General features: G+C 49.6%; 1 protein-coding gene and 1 long non-coding RNA gene across 8 annotated transcripts in view; one reads left to right on the forward strand and one right to left on the reverse strand.

Moving 5' to 3' along the window:
• LOC121661727 overlaps positions 1 to 143 on the forward strand; it is a 363-nt gene extending 220 nt beyond the window's left edge. The window contains exon 2 of the long non-coding RNA XR_006015076.1: positions 33 to 143. This is a non-coding gene — a long non-coding RNA (uncharacterized LOC121661727). The remainder of the gene's footprint in view (positions 1 to 32) is intronic.
• Positions 121 to 20689, reverse strand: part of SPEN (spen family transcriptional repressor) — a 65850-nt gene continuing 45281 nt past the window's right edge. For 3 of the 7 annotated variants that reach the window (XM_042022156.1, XM_042022152.1, XM_042022151.1), the window contains exons 7-15: positions 18428 to 18553; positions 17748 to 17861; positions 16505 to 16618; positions 14855 to 14955; positions 4325 to 12257; positions 3468 to 3863; positions 2575 to 2769; positions 1568 to 1726; positions 121 to 870 (exon numbers count right to left, since the gene is read on the reverse strand). In XM_042022156.1, coding sequence (XP_041878090.1) covers positions 739 to 870; positions 1568 to 1726; positions 2575 to 2769; positions 3468 to 3863; positions 4325 to 12257; positions 14855 to 14955; positions 16505 to 16618; positions 17748 to 17861; positions 18428 to 18553 — 9270 coding nt within the window. In that variant the 3' untranslated portion in view covers positions 121 to 738. The remainder of the gene's footprint in view (positions 871 to 1567; positions 1727 to 2574; positions 2770 to 3467; positions 3864 to 4324; positions 12258 to 14854; positions 14956 to 16504; positions 16619 to 17747; positions 17862 to 18427; positions 18554 to 20689) is intronic. The other 4 variants (XM_042022157.1, XM_042022153.1, XM_042022155.1 and 1 more) reach the window with 3 other exon arrangements.

Genomic DNA, 20689 nt, shown 5'->3' on the forward strand with positions numbered 1-20689 from the left:
AGATGAAGAGAAGACGGCTGCAGCCGGGGCAGGTGGAGGAAGAGGAAGGTTCACATCCGGAAAAAACACCCCCCCCGCCCCCCCCCCAAAAAATAAACAACCCCAAAAGAAGAAAACAAAAACAAAAAACCCAACGAAACAACCAATAAAATAAAAAATGACTGTGAAATGCTCCTTGACCCACAAATCTCAGCAGAGTCCCTGCGGAACGTCCACGGCGCGCGGTCAATGTGTGTCAAGACATCCAGAACGTCACAGCGTCTCCAACTGTGCAAAGTCCGAGTCACTAATTTAGTGCAAAGGCAGTTCAGGTTCTTTTTTATTTTTTTCCTTTTTTTTTTGTTAAAAAAAATAAGCCATCCTTTCCTCTTTTTTTTTTTTTTTTTTTTTTTTCTGTATGGTTTTTTTCCCCAAAAAGGAGGCACGGGAACCCAAGCCCAGTCCACCTGCTGAGTGCATCAGTTGTCCGTAAGCTAAAGCAACATGTAAACATCCAGGGTTTGATCGAGGCCGGTCGGGCAGGAGGCTGGTTTCTGGCAGCATTTTTCTTGTTTCATAACCTTCTCTCCTTCTTTTGAATTAGTTTTATTTTAAAATTAATTTTCTGTGTGGTTTTTTGTGGGCTTTTTGTTGTTGTTGTTGTTTGGTTTTTTTTTGTTTGTTTTTTGCTGCAGGGCCTTGGAAAAATTAAAAAAAATTAAAATTAAAATAATAAAAAGTCAGTAACTGGTAAACAGCTCATACCGACGCAATGACAATCATCAGGTGAGGAGAGATGTTGGAGATGCTGGCGAGGAGGTCCGGGGCCAGGCGGGACAGGTGGCTTTCCGAAAACTCGCAGGGTGGGAAGATCTGCAGAACGTAGGCAGGCTGCAGGGAGGGAAAAAACCATGGATCAGAGACAACCCATGTCTAAAAATGTTTAGAAACGGGACATTTTTGTGATGTTTTAGGTGTTTAAAGAATCCTAAATCTTGTATAAAAAAGAGGCCATGGGTTTTGTTTCCCAGGTGGGGAGTTTTCCTCACCACAGGTGTAAGAGCTGGCTGATTTTGCTGGGAAAGGCAGAAAAATTCCCATTAATTATCATTTCAGTGGCTGCTCCAAGCACTGGCTGCTCATTCTGGGCTCTTTATACCCAGAATTAAATTAGACACACGTTAAATTGGATTCAGTGCAGCAACACACCTGGAATAAACCCTCCACAGCACCAAATGCATTCTGCAAGAAAACGCCAGCTGTTCTGGAGAAATCAGGATATGGGGAAGAAACGAGAACTCTACTCCAGAGATAAAGAGCTGGGAAATGGATCTGGTTGCTTTTCAGCCCAAGATGATGGAATGGGGAACACACCAAACACACATTTAGGGTTTCTGCTTTGGGGTCACTTTCATCGATTCCATCAACGATTCTATGGATCCCATCAATGACTCCATGGATCCCATCCATGTTTGAAGGGTGATGGAAGGTTGTTTGACCAACAACCCCAGGCAGCTCCAGCAGAACCCCAAGCAGTTACGGACTGGTTGTGTTTCCCCGTGGCACTGCAGGGGTTCCGTGCCCGTACCTGGTTGGAGCCGGGGTTGGGGACGTTGATGATGCCTGCGGCCTGCTTGGCCTGCAGGTAACTGATGAACGCGGCCTTGAGCGACTCTGTCTGACTGACCACGTCCTCCTGGTCCCGGCCGCAGGGCAGGGCCAGCAGCAGGCAGTAATCGCTCTCCACCTGCAACGGAAGGACCTGTGCTCAGGGAAATGCTGGATGAGTGTGCGTTTTCCAGCTCTCCATCCATTATCTGGGGGGGAAATCCTCACTTTAAACTCCTTGATGTTACAATTTGTTCCCCAGAGAAGCTGTGGCTGCCCTTGGGTCCCTGGAAGTGCCCAAGGCCAGGCTGGACGGGGCTTGGAGCAACCTGGGATAGAGGAAGGTGTCCCTGCCCATAGCAGGGGTGGGACAGGCTTTAAGGCCCGTCCAACCCAAACCAGTCTGGGATTCTGTGATTCCAACACTTGCTGAGAGCATGGCCATGGTGGAAAGGATTGAAAATGCATTTTCATGGCCACCTGAACTCCCCTTCCCACCTTACTCAGACACACTGAAGCCAGCAGGAGTTTTTCCCAGGGCTGAGGGTGATTTCAGAGCTGCCCAGCTCTCACTCCCTTTTCCATAAATGCAGTGTAAGAGCTATTGCTCACCACCTGCAATCCATGTTCACCCTCTGGGTTGAAGGAATCAGTGTTAATACCAGAATCCCAAAACAGTATCATAGGATCTCCAGGATTGGAAGGAACCCACAGGGATCATCGAGTCCAATTCCAGGCCATGCACAGGATCCCAACAATCCCACCCTGTGCCTGAGAGCTCCTGGAGCTCTGGCAGCCTTGGGGCCGTGCCCATTCCCCAGGGAGCCTGGTCAGCGCCCCAGCACCCTCTGGGTGGAGAAATCAACGTGACAGAAGCCCAAGTTTCTGGGAGCTCTGATGGTTTTCAGCCCTGCAGCTGGTGAGACCAGCCCAGCTCTGAGCACAGGGAATCCCAAACCCCCTCCCTGCCCCAGCCCGGGCCCTCACCATCATTCTCCGTGCGACCCCCTCCAGCTGGGAGGCCTCGAGCCGCATGCGCTGCGCGATCCGCAGCGGGGGCCCTCCCTCGGGCGCCGGCAGCGACCGGTGCGCCAGGACGTTGTTCCCGGACACGAAGTGGAGCTGCACGGCCGCCGTGTCGTTCTTGAGAGCCAGGAGACCCTGCCAGACAATGGGGTATTTCTGGGAAGAGAGGGAGAAGAAGAGTTACGTGCAAAGCAAGGAGAGGGGGATCTGAAATCCCATCCGAGCTGCTCGGCTGCCTCCAATACTTCCATTGGAGGCTTAAAGGCTCAGCAGAGGTGTTACACCAGATCAACCCTCTACACGCCAGGCCTGGGTTAGATTCTGCTAAATCAGGAGTTCAGTCCTTTTCCTTCCAGCTGGCCAGTCTGCCTGGGTGGATCCCATCATCCCAATCCCTCAGCCGCCCACCCAGCACATGGCTGTTCCCAAACACTGTTTTCCCTTTTATAAGCGGACAAATTGAGAAATAACAACAGGGGAGGAACTGCTCAAGGTTATACAGGAGATACTTGGTACTGAACACAACCGTCAGCTCCTTGCTGGTACCTGTTCCTCATTGCCTCCCTCCTCTTCCTCATTTTCTACACTTGTGAGAGTGGTTTTCCCTTTTTATTTAAATGAAATACACCAACACTCTCCCCTGCCCATGAGGAAACACCTTCCAGGAAAGTGCTGGCTGTAAAACTGACTTGGAACAGTAAACATGGCTAAAATCCATCAAGGACAAAACAGCCCAAAACCCAAACAATGCCTTTTCTGCATCTGAAGTCTTTGATGCAAGAAAGGTCAGATTTGGTGCTGTGGCTGAGACAGAACCAGGTGATTTCCCCCCAGATCAGGAGCACGACACTCACTGTCAAGAGCTGGACCATGTCCACCGGTCTCTGGGACACGGGGTGAGGTGACGGCTCCTGCTTGAGCGTGGACTGGGGCTCTGGACGGCTGAGGGGCGGCCCCGACGTCGTGGGGATAAACATGGATTGCTTGGGAACTGCTGGCGGCTGGTGCGGCGAGGGAAGCTCCTGCTTCATGGAGATGGCGACGGGCGAGGGGTAGGAGGTCTGGCTCGTGTCCCCTTGTGCCCTCTGGAGGTGGACGTGGGGGTCCATCTGGGCCGCGTGCCTGTTCACAGGAGGGTGGTGGCTCTGCTCCGGCCCTGCTGCCGACGGGCCCTTGGGGTCCTGCGGGATCTGAGGGGTCTTGCTGCGGACTGGCTGGCTGGGGTGCGAGTGCTCACCCTCCGGCAGACCCTGGGAAGCAGGAAGGGGGGAAAAGGAAAATGTTTAGGCCGAGGGTGTGTTCCACCCCATTGTAAGACTGCCAGGACACCATCAGATTCCTGGTGGAGACATCCATGTCACAGCATCAGCCCCGCTGCAGTAGCACCTGGGACAGTCCTTCACTTCCAAGCCCACCTGAGCTGAAACCCCACTCCCTGAATCCTGTCCCAAGCCCATCCCTAGCCTCGCCATCCATCCAAGGATGCCTGACCCATGCACCACCTCAGTACTGACAATTCTCCCCCTGACGCCTCCACATCCAGAAACCTGCAGGCAACTTCACCCCTCCTGGTTGGAGTCCCAGAGGAGTTCAGGAAATGGCTTGTCTCAGCTTCCTCTGATGCTAAGCAGCATTTGAACCCCATTTTCCCCAAGAAACAGCTCAAAACGCTCCAGATTCCAGGGAGATGGATAAAGGGGTTTTTTCTCACCTGAGACGGGGTCATGCTCCGGGAGGGCAGCCCGATGGGTGAGGCGCCCGGGAACTGTGGATGCCCGAGCTGTGCCGTGTGGTAATTCCTCATGTCGCCGTACACGGAGCGGTAATCGTGGAAGGAGCTCCCGGCGGGATGCATGATCTGCACCCCGTGTGGGACCACCACAGGCTGCGTCAGGGGCAGCCCAGGCAGCTGGGTGCCCGAGGGCACGCTGAGCAGCCGGGGCTCGCTGTGGGGAGAGTGGGCCATCTTGCCTTCCGAGGATTTGGGAGTCTCTTTCCCGGGTTGCGGGGTCTTACTGACCGGGGGAGTTTTGACGGCCCCTTCGGGTGTCCGGGATTGCCGCGTTTCCGAGTGGTGCTCGCCCACAGCGGCCATGTGCGGGTGCATGATCATCCTGACGTCCCGCGGGACGTTGTACTGGTCCAGCCGGAGGCTGCTGGGGTGCATGCGGTAGTCGGGCTGCATCACCAGCACGTCGGACTGCACCGGGGCTGGCCCGCGGCACACCGTGCTGTGGTGGAAGTGCAGCTCCTCCTCGGGGGGGTGCTGGGAGGACAGCGGGGGCATGACGATGTCTCGTATGGGCGCTGGCTGGGGCGTGCTGGATCGCTGAGGTTTGATCTCCATCTGGGGTTGCAGAGCAGCTCGGGGGGAGTGGAGCGCTTCCGGGCGGATGCCGTAGGGAATGCCGGAGAGAGGAGGGGTGTTCATTCTCACCTCACCCTGGGACAGATGGCCCAGGGACACAGTCTGTGTTACGCTGTGGGGGGGCATGATAACAGATTGCTCGGGATGCATGCTGGATATGTACTGCGGAACGGGAATTCCTGGCGCCAGCATGACTGGGGTGCTGCTGGACAAAGCCGGGGACGAGGTACTGCCGGGATGACAGGCCCGGGGGAACGGCGACGGCGAGTGCCCGCTGGTACGCGGCGAGTGCGGCTCTTGTTTGGCGACCCCCAGGTGGGAGATGGCCCGGTCGGTCGGGGTGCTGGGCCCCGAGCTGACGTGGTTCGCTTCCGAATGCATCTTCCCAGAGAGGGAAGGGTGGTGAGGACTAACTCCAGGACTCAGGCTGGAGGGCTGCAGAGTCTTGGTCTCCACTTTCAGAGTAGCTGGGTCAGACAGTTTTTTATTCACAACCATCTGGTTATGGACCAGCACGGGTGGAGTGTTTACCGTCTGTGTCAGGACCTTGCCGGGCTGAGATGCTGGGGTCTGGACAGTGAGGTGAGACGAGTCGGGCTTGTCCAGCGCGGTGCGCTCCTGCTTGACGGAGGAGATGACGGGTGAGGTGTTGTAGGGCTGTGTTCCAAGTACCAATGAAGAATGGGTGGAAACAGCCCCGTAGCCCGCCGAGGCCTGGGACCCTTTTGGTGCCGGCTGGGATGGCGTGATAGGCTCCTGTTTAATCTGAGACTTGGATACAGACTGCTGGAACTCGATGTCCACAGCGCTGGCTGGGGGAATCTGGCTGATCTTGGCACTGATTCGCTGAGGGCCTTCTGTCTTCTGCCCCGAGTAACTCAGGAGCACCACACCTTCCGAGGTGTTCACCCGCAGCCCTGGACTGGACCCAGTCTCCACAGGCCTCTCCTCGATAATGGACATCGATCCTGGATGAAACCTGCTGTTATCATTCGTACTTGATCTCTGCTTAAATTTCGGCGAGGGAGCATTGACGAGGCAGGTCTGGGTTTGAGGAGCTTGCTTCACCAAGGTGATCCTCGGAGCCTCCTCCAGATCCACACTGTGGGGCATTCTGCTGATGACAGAAGTGGCTTTGGGAGCAATCACTGTGTTGATCTTTTCCTTCTCGCTGAACACCGGCGCTTCAGCCACTGGTGGGTCCAGGGCATTGGTGATGGGAACGGCTGGCTTCTCCTCAGAAACCGGCTTGATGGCCTCCACGGCAGGGTGAAGAGGCGCCTCCTCCAAGCATGGCGCGCTCACCGGCTCGGCGTGCGTCGTCGTCACGTGTGTGGAGGTTATGCTAGTCGCTGAGACGTATTTGGGCTCCATGAGTATCTTCCTCAAAGTGCTGGAGTTCGTGTCAATATCTGACGCCTTTGTGTCTGGTGGGAGAGCGGGCGGGGGTGTGGAACGGGCACGGGGGTCCTCGTGCCTGACCACCCACTCCGGAACCTTGGCAGTGCCGGAGTGAAGGGGGACGATGGTGGCGGGCACCGGGTTGGGCAGCTTGGCTGCTGCTGTGGGGACAGCAGGAAGGGCCGCATTCGGGGCACTCGGTGGCGTGATGGGAGCGTTCTCCAGGGGCGACCGGATCTTGAACCCGCTCTGACTCCCCTCATCGAGGAGGACCGGCGGGGCACCCAGGTCCAGAGGAGCCAGAACGGGCACCTTTGGAGAAGTGCTGCTCTCAGGGACAGCCTCGTGTGCAGCCACAACATCAGCAGCCACAGCCTTGGTGACATCAGAAGCACTTGGCTCCATGGATGCTGTGGGTTTGATTTGCTTTTCCTCCTTTGAGGCTTCTTCAGGTTTTGTCTTCACTTCACTGGCGGGGGGTGATTTGCTCTGCACCCTCTCTGGCTCGAAGGTGTTGGCTTCGGTGGCGTCACCCTTCCTGCTCGTGCTCTTCTTGCGTCTCTGCCGCGTGGTTTTCTGACGGCCCTTTTCCTTCCGAGCAACTTCAGCCTCCTGCAAGGTCTCAGCCTCCTGTGCAGAGTTGGAAGATTCACTGAAGCTGACTTCAGACTCCTTGCTCTCTGTCTCCAACGTCGAAGTGACAGAGCTGGGCACCGGCTGCACTGCAGGCTCGACAGCAGCCTCAGTTTCTAGGATATTGTTCACTGCCTGATCTGTCTCGGGCTCCATCTCCTCCCGAGGTGACTGCAATACCAAGGGCTCTGTGGTGATTTCAGCCTCAGATTCAGCAGGATACGTCGGCGGTGCAGGGAAGCTTTCTGTCTCCCCAGAAATATCATTGATGATGGAGCCGATGGCTGCTGCCAGCTCCGTTTCACTGGCCTGGTGTGCGGGTTTATCTGCTTCCTCCTCCTGACGGACTTCAGCCACATCTGTTGTTGGCTCTTTGTAGGCAGCAATTGTCGGAGGAGTTTCGGTGAGTTTTGCAATGTTCTCCACCGCCTGCTCAAGCTCGATCTGCTTTGCTAACTGGGCAGCCTCGGGTGACTGCTTGGGCTCCCGCATCACCTCCTTTTCCATTTCCGGAAATGAATCTTCTACCTCATTCTTAGTGAAGTGGGGTGGCAGGATGTCCTCTTTTGGAGGGCTCTTCATCTTGGGTGGTGACACCGCCACTGGCTCTGCCTCCTCCTCCGTGGGCCGCAAGGCGCCCTTGACTTCATCAACATTGAGGCGTATTTCTACATTTTTGAGACACACAGATGCCTTATCAACAACAGTTTTGGTATTTTTGTACCTTCCCCTTTTGGATTTCGTAACCTTTTCTGGCACCGGCTTCTTCTCAGTGATCTCAGCTGTGGGGATTTCTAGCTGGTTCTTCTCCACATCCAGTTCCTTCCGATCACGTTTCTGCTCGCTTGCTGCCGGCTCTTTCTCAGCAGCCTTTGTTTTATTGCCATTGTCACTGGTGCTCGATTCCTGACCACTTCTTTCAGCAGTATCTTCGGATTCAGCCGTGGTATCGGCTTTCGGTTCATTCTTCCCTTTCTTGCCCTGTTGGCTGGTAGCAGCTGATGAGTGACTGTGTGTGAGCTTCTGGGATCTAGGAGACCTCCAACCCTCTGCAGGTTTAGGAGCTTCCACAGTATCTTTAGTTTCAGCCTCCTCCACCTCTTGTTGTACCGGTTCGGTCTTTATCGGAGAGATGTCCTCCTCTGGCTTACGGCGGGTTTTGGGAGGTCTTCCCCTCCTCGGGGTTGTGGGAACAGTTGTCACTGCTTCCTGTGGTTCCTTTTCCCCTCTTTTCCTGGTGGACCTAGTGACCTCCATGGAGTCCTTCACTGGAGATGGGCCTTCATTGTCCCCTGTGGTAGCATAGACCGACCTCACGTTTCTGCGCCTGGTCCGGCCTATTGGCAAGCTCAGCTCCACGTTTTCTGGCTCTGCAGCGGAACTTGGGGATTTAGCAGCATTCCTTGAAACCTTTTCTGCCTCCACTTTCAATTCAGAAAGCTTCTGGGTCTCCCCACGAGGAGAGCTTGACCTTTTCAGTTTTTCACGGTCAATTCTTTCACTCTTTCTTGTGACAGGCTTTTCCGTGACATTAGCTGCAGCCGACTGCACGGGAGTCTTGGACCGTTTACTCTTGTAGGATTTTTTATCTTTTACAACAACTGGAGGTTCCACTTCCATGTCATTGTCAGAAACGGGCGGCAGGACCTCAGCAGCCGCCTCCGCCTTTTGACTCACACCAGCATCGGTGCTGGCAGAGGGTGGAGGATTTTCCTCTTTAGGTTCCACAGCCTCATCTGACTTCTGAACTAGCTTGGGCGGAGGTGGAAGTAGCTGGGCAGTCTCAGGTTCTGGATCTACGCTGATGTCTGCATCGGAAAACGAGGCCCCAGGAGTGGGAGGTTTGGTATCCAAGTATGAAGGATGCTCTGTTGCCACAGCATCTTCCTCTGGTGCCAGTGTTGTAGCAACAATTTCTTTACTCGCTTCTACAACTGGCGAAGGTTCCGTTTGCTCAGGAGGCTCCATTTTGACAGGAGCAGCGAGTTCAGGAAAAGGTTTTTGTTCCTCTGCTGCAACAGCAGGTTCAGAAGGTTTCTCTTCTTTGACAGAAGCTGGTTCCACCAGGACCTTGTCACTCACTAGTTTCTCAGGAGCGATGGGAGCGATGGGTTCTTGTGGGAGGATGGTGACTGAAGAAGGACCAACAACTGAGGAAGGTTTATGTTCTGTTTCTTTACTATCAGGAACCATTTCTGGTGTTTTCGGCCGGTTTTCTTTATCTTCCTGTTTCTCCACTTCTTTTGGTTTCTGATCTTTCTCCTTTTCTTTCTGCTGCATTCGTGTCAGCTCAACAAACCTACTGTGGAAGAGAACCACTGGCTCTTGCACCAAATCGGCCGTGCTGTTCATCCCATCGGAAGAGGACTGTCTCCCATACAACCTTCCGGAGATGAAGTCCAGATCATCATCCTTCCTCTCTAAATGCTGCAGGCGTTTGGAGTCCTGTTCAAAGATTGAACTGTGCAAAAACCGAGAAGCAAACAGTTCCTGCCGCTCTTGTTCCTCCTCTTTATGATCTTCTTTCTTATCATCCAGTTTTCCACCTTCGGAATCGGTTCTGATTTTTTTCTTTTTCATATACCAGGATGGAATAGGTCTTGGAGCTGAGTCAACCTTCTCTTTGTCTTTGTTGTTTCTGAAACTAGCAAATCTTGAATCCCAGTCTAGAAAGGACCAGTTTTCCTCTCTGGAGGAAGAGAGGGATTTAGCCCTTTCAAGCAAGGCCTTTGTGTCGGGTGTGATTGTCTTGTCCAATGCAAAAGAGTAGAATTTGTTTCTTTCTAAGGAACTAGACTGGAGTCTTTCCTCTCTTTCACGGAACTTCTCTTCTCTGTCCCTTAATAAAAAAGACAACCTGGAACTCTCTAACAAGGATGAGGCTTTTGGGGAATGGGGCTTGTTTTCGCCATCGTCATCCGAATCGGAAGGCACCTCCCCAGGTTCCAGGTCTCGGACAGACCGTTTCCGTATGCTGTCTCTTTTCACGATGCTGCTTGGAAAGCTGATATCGACTCTCCCAGGCTCTTGCTTCACTTGGGTTTCCCACCTACTTGAGTCTTCCTCAGAACTCAGCACAGAGAGTTTTATTTTAGCCATTTCTGCCATCTGCTCCCTTCTGCTGGAATCATAAGGATTGAATTTCAGCGAGTCCTCCCTCACAGTCATGTTGGAGTATGAAAGACCCTTTTCTTCTATTTTAGGTGACTCTTTGGTTTCCTTCAATGGCATTAACCTTGGAGAATCGAGCGTGTCCTCATCCTCGTGGAATGGGAAGTGTCTGATACTTGGGGAACAGGACATCCTTTCGGAATCCTCACTCACCTGACGAGAGCTTCTGTAGTTCCTTTCTCTCTTAGTGCTAATTTCGAAGTCAAACTGGTCAGTCTTTTTCCTTTTACTCGGTGGAGAGTCATCGGTGACATCTTGTGGAGGCTTTCCCACCTCATGAACCAGACTCCGCTTTTCATATTCATCAACATCTTTCTTTGGACTGCCAAACTTCTCCGACTTTGCAATCTCCATTTCCAGCTGCTGTTTCAACCTGCGACTTTGCTCCATTTGTTTCCGGTAGCTCTGCGTGTGGTCAATGTCAATGCTGATTTTCTCCTCTGTGTCTGCCGACTGAGTTTTCTCTTGGCCAAGTTTATGGTCTGGTGTTTCTTCAGGAAGACTGGAGTAGTTCTTCCTTGAGTCCTCTCTCTCCGTTCCCTGCTCGTCCAGCAGCTGTACTTGTTTATGCTGGGGTTTTACCGGGTTCAGTTTTTTAGTAGGGAGTTCCTGAACTTCCACAGGTTCATCAGGTGCCTCCATGAGCCTCGCCTGCAGATCCAGGGTGGGACGCATGCCAATCCCACCAACATTAAGAGTGTCCTGAATTTCTTTGGGACTAGTAACGGGAACAAGTCTTTCCAGTTTGAGTTTTTTAGATTCCCTTTTAATCATCTCCTTCCTCAGGGGTTTTCTCTCCAATTCTCCTTCCCTTAACATTGGTGCTTCTCTAGATGACGCTGTCGCATCAAGCTGCTTTTTCAAAACCATGCGCGCATCCTCCTCATCTTGGCTACTCCGTTTTACATCCGGTTTTTGCCTGTCAGGCTTCGGATTTGCATCGGCAAAACGCCTTTTACGAGCCTCCAACTTGTCTAAATCAACTGCATTGGCCCCCTCAGAAGGTTGCTCTGTCTTCAAGTGCTTTTTGGGTTTCATTTTTCCCTCCTTGTCCACCACTTCGATGTGACTGGCAAGGGCTTTCTCCTTCTGTACCTTGGTTCTGACGGGTTCTAGTTTAGACTGCTCAGACTTGGCTTGCTCAGCCTGGGACGTCTGGGTTTTCTGTTCGAGCAGCGGGGATTTCAGAGTGTCGTTATCCAGCTTTGCCCTCAGTTTCTCCAGTGCAGGCTGATCGATCACCTTCCCCTCCTTTTCCTTCACACGGGTCAGCACAACACAGGGCATCAGTTCCAGGCGGTTCTTTGCTGTCCCTTCTTTGTCACCCCTCTCTTTGCTTTGTTTACTGTTGCCCTTCAGTTTTTCTGGGCTGGGCTCTCTCTCATTCTCCTGATCTGTTTCCGAGGACTGAGAGCTGGGTGAATGGATTTTCGCTTTTCGTTTCTGCTTATCTGCTTTCTCCTTTTCTATTTTTTCCGGCTTTTCCTTCCTCACCAAGCGCTTCTCCTTGTCCACCCTCTCCTGCTCGAAAACACGCTCTTTCTCCACTTTCTCATTTTTTGTGTATCGTTCCACACGGGCTTTGTCGAGCTTGTCATATCGCGGAGGGGACAGTGAGCTGCAGCTGCCGCTGCGATCCGAGGACCTGCTGTAAATCCTCCTCTCCGAGTCACTCTGCAGCCGCTCCGACTGTGAGGGCGACGCTCCGGGGCTCTGCGGGCGCCGGGAATGCGTCGGGCTCTGGCTCCGCTCGATCGGTCTCCGTTCGTGGTCTCTGTCCCGATCGGATTCGAACCGTTCCCTCTCCCTCTCCCTCTCCCGTTGCCTGTAGCTGTACTCCCTGATGTCCTGCTCATACGGATCTCCCCGGTAATCCCGGTACTCGCGAGGGTCGTCATAGTATCGTGGGTCATAGTAGTCTCCTTGGTAGGGATCCCACTCGGCGTAGAATTCTCTGCCCCGAGCTGGGTATTCCCGCCGAGGATCTTCAGGATACGTCCCCGGGGTCCGAACGGTCTCGTAGTAAGTACGGTCAGGGGCGTATTCGTAGGATCCTCTTCGCTCGTCTCTGCTAAACATAAGAATAAAAAGATTCTAGTTCTCCTTCTCAACCAATGTACTCTGTTACTACAGTTTTTTTGCTATCTAAAGGAATAATTTTCTTTTTTCCTATGTGCATCAAGGTAGCTGCACAAAGAGGTTTGGCAAGGAATCTGTGTGCAGCAGACTAAATACTTTGTTAACTTAACAAACCAAATGTACTTCATGGGTAATATCGCAACAGCTCTTCCAAGCATTGTTACACCACCCTCACTCCTTTGTTTTTGTCAAATTCAAACCTTGCATGAAATGAAGGTAAAACCAACACAGCACCTGTGCACCCACACAGGGCTGGCAGGGTGAAGACACCCCCTTATCCAGAACCTGAGACCTTCTGAGACCTTTGAGTAAAATCAAAATTCAGGGGTGGAATCTCTCCATTACTAAGCAGCAAAGTGGTGGTAACATTTCTTTAAAAATCCTAAGCCCTGCAAGTGATCTTTTAATTCCCAAATGAGCTCCTTCACTGCATGTGACTTGCTGGTGTTGCCTGTTTACAGTAAAACCAAGTCAACAAATATCAGGTTGTTTATAAGGTCATGTGAAGTCATTCAGCAAAGTAAATCAAGCAATTAATGTTGTTATTTCAATACCTCCAAGCAGCAAAAATAAGTCATTTGTAACACTAAACATGGCAGGGAGGTGGAATAAAGCTGGAGTTCTTGATTCCCCACCATTACAGAGTGTTCTGCACACTCTGTACAAAGGTGGGGTTGGGCTCTGCTCCCGGGGAACAAGGGACAGGACAAGGGCAAACGGCCTCAAGCTGAGCCAGAGAAGGTTCAGGTTGGACATCAGGAGGAATTTCTTGATGGAAAAGGTGGTCAGGAATAGGAAGGGGCTGCCCAGGGAGGTTTGGAGTCTCCATCCCTGGAGGTGTCCAAGGAAGGCCTGGACATGGCACTCAGTGCTCTGGGCTGGCTAACAAGGAGGGGATCAGTCACAGGTTTGGACTCGATGACCTTGGAGGTCTTTTCCAACCTAAATGATTCCGGGATTCCTCACAGGTTTATTTGGCTTCACAGTTTATGTTTTATGTTAAAAGCTGGCAGCTTCCACCTTTTAAGAAAATAACAAAATTGAAAAAGGGACAAAACAGGGAAGATGAAAACCTCATCCTGCAAGTGAAGTGGGATGTTGTGAAAAGCAGCTGTGAAGTTAAAAATATTGATCAGGGATTTTGCTTTTTCATGTCTGGTTTTTTTTTTTTTCCTTTGGGTCCTGTTTAGACTGGCTCCAGCTACAACCCCAAGAGAAGGTGGTTTGTGCAGATCTCAGCACCTCTGCAAGGAGGAGCTCAGAGGGGCACCAGAAGCTGCAGAATTACAGGAGTCACTGCAGAACTCGCTCTGCTGCTCCACGATCCATTATCCCTATGGATCTCCTAATGACTGTGTGAGCAGAGTGACAGAGAAAGAAAAATCAGACTAACGTGTGCCCAAACACCAGAAATCAAGGTCCTGCTCAGGATTATTCCATGGCAAAGACAAGCCCACCCGAGTCCTGTGTGCTAAAGAACATCCAATAACGCCCTTCTCTTTCCTGAATCCGGTGTAGTGCTGAGGAAATGTTTATTGCTGGCACATCACAACATCTGGCAAGGCCTGGGGAAGGCACACTTGTATTTCCATTATGCAAATCCTGATTGCCAATTTCCAAACCCTGCTCGCTTTTAAATCTGCTCATTTTGCATTATGTCAGACCAATCTATTTCACTGCAAAAAATGATTGGGTTTATCCAGCTCCCAGGTATAATTGGCATCACGCTGGGCTGACTCCTGGGCAAGGCACAGCCCTAACAATGAGCCAGGCTCTGAAGGGAATAAAACATGGGTGTTTTTTCAGTCAGTGGAGGTAAAAAAGCCCATAATGTGGAGTGTTTCTGTGCCAGGTCTGCAGGGATAAATAAGTGGTTGTGCAGCATGTGGTGCCAGCTGCTGCCAAGGGGCAGCCACACAGGACACAGCTTTATTCAAAATAAAAATGCATCCTTACTCAAATTGTCTTATTTTATCAAGTTACAAACAAAACTGTTGGGAAGAGGGAGGTGGAGGATCAGATTTTACTCTCTGCTCAAGGGCTGAGCAGCAGGAGTTTATCAGACTTTATATACACCCACCAACACACACATTTCTCTGTTACAGTTAAGCTGCTCTTTGCATTCCTAAGACGTGATGAATGACTCCCAACTGTGTCCTGGTGACCCACCAGAGAAACCGGATACTAAAATATGGATCATGCAGACAACTGAAACCTCCACCTCAGCAGGAATTCCAGTAACCGGCTACGCCTCGGATGTGTGAGATCCTGCCTGCTCTCATCTGCACGGTTTCAGTTTGATCACATAAATTTGTTAAAAAAAAAAGGTAAAAAAAAAAAATTTAGAAATGCAGAGGTGTTTTTAGTAAAACTTTAAAAATAAGGATAAAGTTGAGAGGAACAAAAACTTGTTTAAGAATTATGGCCTGAAGAAAGTTTGATTGTAAGATGATGAGGACAATGACTGTAAAAGGATTGTGTAAGGTGATGTTGGAAAACAAAACATTTAATAAATATATTGGTACATGCCTTCTTTCTGCCAGCATTTCATAGAAGTCTCTGATATCTTGACCCGTTTTCTCCATGGAATGATAAAACGCCAACTGACTCTCCCGATTTGCAAAGTCCACCTGAAAAAGAAAGGGGAAATCACATTCAGTCACAGAAACATCCCATTCTGCCAACATTTCCCTGTCTGCTGAAGGTGGGAGCAGATCTGAAAATGGGGGTAAAATTTAATTAAAAATGTCAAACACTTCCCAATTGTGGCCCTGCACATCCCCAGGAATAAAGATCTTTCTCAGTGGAGCTGTGTAACTACCTCCTTACTATGTTGTTGTAGCTGCCAGCCCAGAGGCTTCTGTTGGGCAAAGCAGCAGGAAAAATACACATTATTATCGTGGTATTGATGTTTTTAATGCCAGGACAGTTCCAAAGTCTCTTTTATCTCAGGGCAGTGCTACAGAAGGTCAGGATTATCAATCTATTCCGGACTCCACAGTGTTTGCCCGGGGTTATAGAGCAGGGAAAGAACCAAGCCTCCTGAACTGCAGCTCCCTGTTCCAGCTACTCCAAGAGTTGGGTGTTTTCTAGCCAAGGATGACAATACTAAGACGCTAATGGTGTAGTGCAAGAAATGAAGGATTAGAATGGATTTCATTACGTGTACGCCACATAACGCAGTATTTTTAACATTCCAGTTCCTGTTATTTTTTACATCATCCTGTGTGTAACCACAGCAATGGAGCACAGACACACATTGGGGGTGTTGCTTATTCCAAAATCATTAAGCAACAAGACCCACACAAGATGGGAAACTTTTAGGGGACCACACGCTTTCCTGCAGAGGAAGGTGACTGCTATCCAACACCATGCTCAGAAACTACAGGATATCCAACTTTCAGCCCTGGGTGAGGTGGGAAGCTGTTGAGATCATGCCTGACATCACTGCCTACTCTTTAGGAGAGGAGAAAGGAGAAGGAGGAAGATAATTCAAAGGGTTGGCTGACACCTCACGTCCCCAGTTAGTGGGGCTGATGGGACAGTCAGAACAGGTATCACCACATTCACCCAAATCCAAGATACTCCTGGAAATGTTAAGTGTTGCTCCAGGAAGAAAAATATTTTCTGTGTATTTTAAGTAGTGTTTTCCATTATTGTTTAAAATCTGTTGCAAGGAAGGACGAGATGATCTTTAAGGTCTTTTCCAACCCAAACCATTCCCTGATTCCATGACTGCATGTTGAGGTTACTGTACCCCAGAGCCTGGACATCAGCATGGGGCAGCTGGAACACAGCCATGTGTTTTCCTGGAGGAACTCACACCTTCAGACTTCTCTTTTTTAACACGAAAACAGACAAAAGTTTGCCTTGGATTGGGGTAAACGAGGCAGTGACACGGACACCAACACTCAGGAGCTCAGAGAGACAAGTTCAGCGAAACAAACGGCAGAATACTGGAAAAGGCTTTATAAGTAACAGTTCAGGATTCCCTGACATCTTGATAAGCCGAGTATAAAAATATAATTTAAGCCTTTGATATGTGGGACGTGTGTGTCCCGCCAAGTATTCCTTGAGCCTGGCAGTCTGCACTGCCAGCATTTAAGGGGGAAGGCCTGAACACAATTTGTTCCTCTTTTTTTGCCTGTTTTGCTTTAGTTTGGAGGTCATTCTGCACACCTTAATTTTATTCCCACCGATTTTCCTCCCCTTGGTCTCTTTTACAGCTGCTTGTGCATATTCAATCTCATTGTAGAGAACCAGGGCCATGCCTTTTAAGCGGTCAAACACCACCTGTAAAAAACAAAAAAACAAAACAAAAACCAAATAAGAGCCTCATCCACAGGACTTAATGTCAGTCCCAACAAAATCCTAAGTCATGAGGATACCAGGAAGGAAATAATTTTTAGCAAGGTGAATTTCCAGGCTTTTCTGATGAGGCATATTGGAATGAAGAGACAATAAAAGGACACGGGACTGCTTTGAATTGTGGATATTGTGGCTTGAGGTATATTATGCCTTTATTTTGTTTTTCTGTATTTTACTTTGAATATTTTTTTCTTTGTTGACTGAGTTTTGTAGTATTTGTTAAGTTGTTTTTTTTTTTTCTAATTTCCAATGTGTTTTAGGGGGGAAAAAAGGTAAAGGGAACAGTTAATCCCAAAGTGGAACCAGCTTTTGTTATCAATCTGCAGTACCACTCACCAGTTGCTAAATGCCCAATTTCCAAATATTGCCTTCCTTTAGTAGCATAAATGTATTATTCAAGCAACAACAGCTACAATAAAGAATGTCAAAGCTGCAACACAAACCCACAAAAATCCTTTGGGGATGCCAGACCCTGATCCTGCAAAGATTTACACACATTGCTTAATCTTAAGCACATCCATGTCCAATAAAAATACACAGGACAACTCCCACACTGGAGTTTAAGCACGTGATAAATCACTTGCATGGGAGAGGCTCCCGCTGCATGACATGGGTGTGTTGCACCATTGTTGACTTTCTCTCTTTTTCCATGTACTTTTGGCACCGTGACTGTCCTGACTGCTTTTAAAAAGTCTTTTTTTCTTGGTCTGACGAAAAAAAGCATAGTTATGTCTAATTATGTAATTAGCAAGTATGAGTAATTACGTAATTAGACTGCTGTTCTTCCAACTAACATTTAAGAAGGTTTGCTGGGGAGAGACTGTACTGCACAAGAGCAACAAATGGTTTCCAATACTCAACATCTCGGCTCACTCAAAATACTTGGTTTTGGTTGCTGTCTATGCTGACAGAGCCCTGTCAACCAAATTCCACCCCAGAGAGAATTTTTTCTACCTGAGCTATAAAGCCCTGGACAGTGGGGGTTGAAAGGACAGGATGGGAAGAAAGGAAGACAGTAACGACTTGGAAGCACACGCCAAAGCCTCCCACCTACCTTCACCACAGGCCCGTATCGGCAGAAATGTCGGGTCAGATACTGATCCGTAACGTTTGTGGAAAGCCCATCTAACCACACGCAGTTTGTAGGCATGCTCTTCCCAAAACCCAGCTGGACACAAAAGGGCAAAACTTCCATCAGTACAGTGCACAAGGGTTAAAACTCACTGAACAGAGCCTGCCTAATGAAAGACTTATTTGGAGAAAGCTGTTGTTTGTATGGATTTTCTAAAATTAGCATCTGGTGCAGGTGCAAGACAAAAATCAAAGAGCAATTAATGAAAATAATTCTGCTTGTTTAAACAAATGGAGTGTTTGACAACATTGGGTTCTTCTACAGTTTGAATGTCTGAGAAGTGACAGGTTGACAGCTCTGGGGCCTGACAGGCCCCGTTTGCCATGGGGAGTGGAATGGATTCCCAGCACAGCCTTGCCAGACGTGGCCCTTCCAGGCCAGGGAATGTCAGTCTCCGAGTGCTCAATCCCAGGGTTCCGTGTGGACAGAGCCAAGAAAAATGCTGATTAATCCCAGTTAGGTGGTGGTTGAAACCATCATGCTCTGATACGATCTCACATTAAAAATCATCTTACTTCCATAAACTACGGTGCTGCAAAACATCCCACGATGCGGCAATGGAAGGAACAAGAAGGATACAGTCCAGGGGAGGATTTCTTTACCTTGAGCCGGTTATTTCCGAGATATTCCCCATCCATCTTCTTAATGGCTTTGCACACGCTGGCGATGTCGCAGTACTGCAGGAACGCGTACTGAGGGACACCGTTCACCTTCTTAATGTCGATGTCCTGGGGACAAGCACAAAACACAACAACCCACAGTCAGCAGTCAATCTCATCTAAGAGGACTTGTTTTTTTCAGGGGCATGTGGCACAGCAAGCTCTTTAACTAATATTTGCTTCAGAGAGAGGATTTAAACAATAGCGGGCAGTTAAAACTTCGCTGTTCTGCTGCATCTCAAAACCAAATCCTTATGGAGCAGGGAAAGCTCTTCATCATGCAGATTTAAAATCCAAGCCCACAGAACTAAGCCTGACCTGGTCAACAAACACCAGCTTTAGGCTGTTAATACTGTATCAAGAAGAGACAATTCAGGATCAAAGAAACAGAGATTCATTTTTGGTCACAAAGGCTCAAGAGAAAACAACCTGCTCTGATCCTCATCTCTGAGCCCAAGCAGGGCTTCTTTTCCAAATAAACATGATCCATCCTGTTCCTAGAAACACAAAGTGATGCCGGACTCATCCCTTGAACCAGCCTGGTACAGGGCAAAGGCAAAAAAGATCCTCAACTTCAGTCGCTGTTCCTCTTTAAAACCAAGCCACCACGGGCCCATTCACAAGTACAGCCAGAGGCTCACAAAGCCAAATAAAGGCTGATTTTAATCTATTTTAAAAAACCCAGCAAGTCAGGAGCTGACATTTGGTTAACAAACAAGCTCAGCACTAGCACTGGAAATGTACCCAAAGCCTCTGAATAAACTCATGATATTATGATTCACTCCGAGCTGAAAATAGGAGGTGGAAGGTTTGGCTTTATTTGTTGGAATAGAAGGAGCTGCCTTTGTGAGCCACACATGGATCTGAGCACAAATGTTCCAACATCCAGGACAGGCTAATTTCATGGTTAATAAATTTAGGGACAAGGCAGCAGTTTGATACGGTCTCACCCAAGAGCTCTTTATCTGGGAAAACAGAGGTAAACAGGGAGATTTACACAACTATTAGACTCCTACAGCCCTGGCCTAATGATTTAAGTGGAATATTAATAGAAAACTACACTTCCAAGTGTCTGAAGTAGCATGATTGCAACCACGGCAAATTATACTTGACCACTCACCCTGGGCAAGCAATTCCTTGTGACAGACAAATAAAATATCATTATTGTGCTCATTACCCCTCAGAAAGGTTATAAAGCTGGTCCCTTCTGCACCTGAGCTTGCAAGTTTTCCTGGAAACAGCGAGGCAGCGCTGCCTCCCAATTCTGAGCCATTAATAATGCTGACAGGGAGCACCACAGCACACAAAAGCCAATTTACACTACCACTGATAAGCATCTTTATCAGGAGAGCTCTGCTGCTCTAACACTGGAAAAGGGTTCAAGCCACAGACATGGCACGAATTCATAAATCACTACTGATGTCAAGGACAGAGCAGAGGCTGGATACACAAGGGCTGCCAGACATCATAAAACGAGGATTTTATATTTGTCCACATTGTACATGGAAGCAACCTCCCCTTCTTTTGGGGGGTAGCAGGGATAGGGCTCCTGGTGTGTGTGACTGATTCATCTGCAGTGATAAGAACACGTCAGAGCAGAGTGACGAAGGCACAGCACGTTCACAAGCACCCACAGCTGACACAGAGAACATGGACCATCTGAAGCCCAGACTCAACAGGAATCACAGAATGAATCCCAGAATGGCTTGGGTTTGAAGGGTCCTTAAAGCCCATCCAGTGCCACCCCTGCCATGGGCAGGGACACCTCCCACTGTCCCAGGCTGCTCCAAGCCCCGTCCAGCCTGGCCTTGGGCACTGCCAGGGATCCAGGGGCAGCCCCAGCTGCTCTGGGCACCCTGTGCCAGGGCCTCCCCATCCTCACAGGGAACAATTCCTTCCCAATATCCCACCTAACTCTGCCCTCCTTCAGCTTAAGGTTCGTCCTGTCACTCCATGCCCTTGTAAAAATTAATTAAAATTCATTGGAGAGTTGCACCACTTTAATGGAAAATTCCCCTTAAATATAACATTGACGTGAATTGATAGAAAGTCATGAGCAGAGGAGAGGGGGCTGCTCTCCCTCATCCGGATACTCCCCCTCAGCTGAAAACCCAAATCCCCCATGTGCCATCACTGATCCATCTGCTCCAATCTCCTCTGCCTGGGCACAGGGGCTGCTTCCACACACACTGACCAAGCCCTTTG

The sequence above is a fragment of the Corvus kubaryi genome, unplaced genomic scaffold (genome assembly GCF_017639235.1).
Source record: "Corvus kubaryi isolate FWS band 111438036 unplaced genomic scaffold, C.kubaryi_AGA036_p1.0 37189, whole genome shotgun sequence".
NCBI classification, from domain to species: domain Eukaryota; kingdom Metazoa; phylum Chordata; class Aves; order Passeriformes; family Corvidae; genus Corvus; species Corvus kubaryi.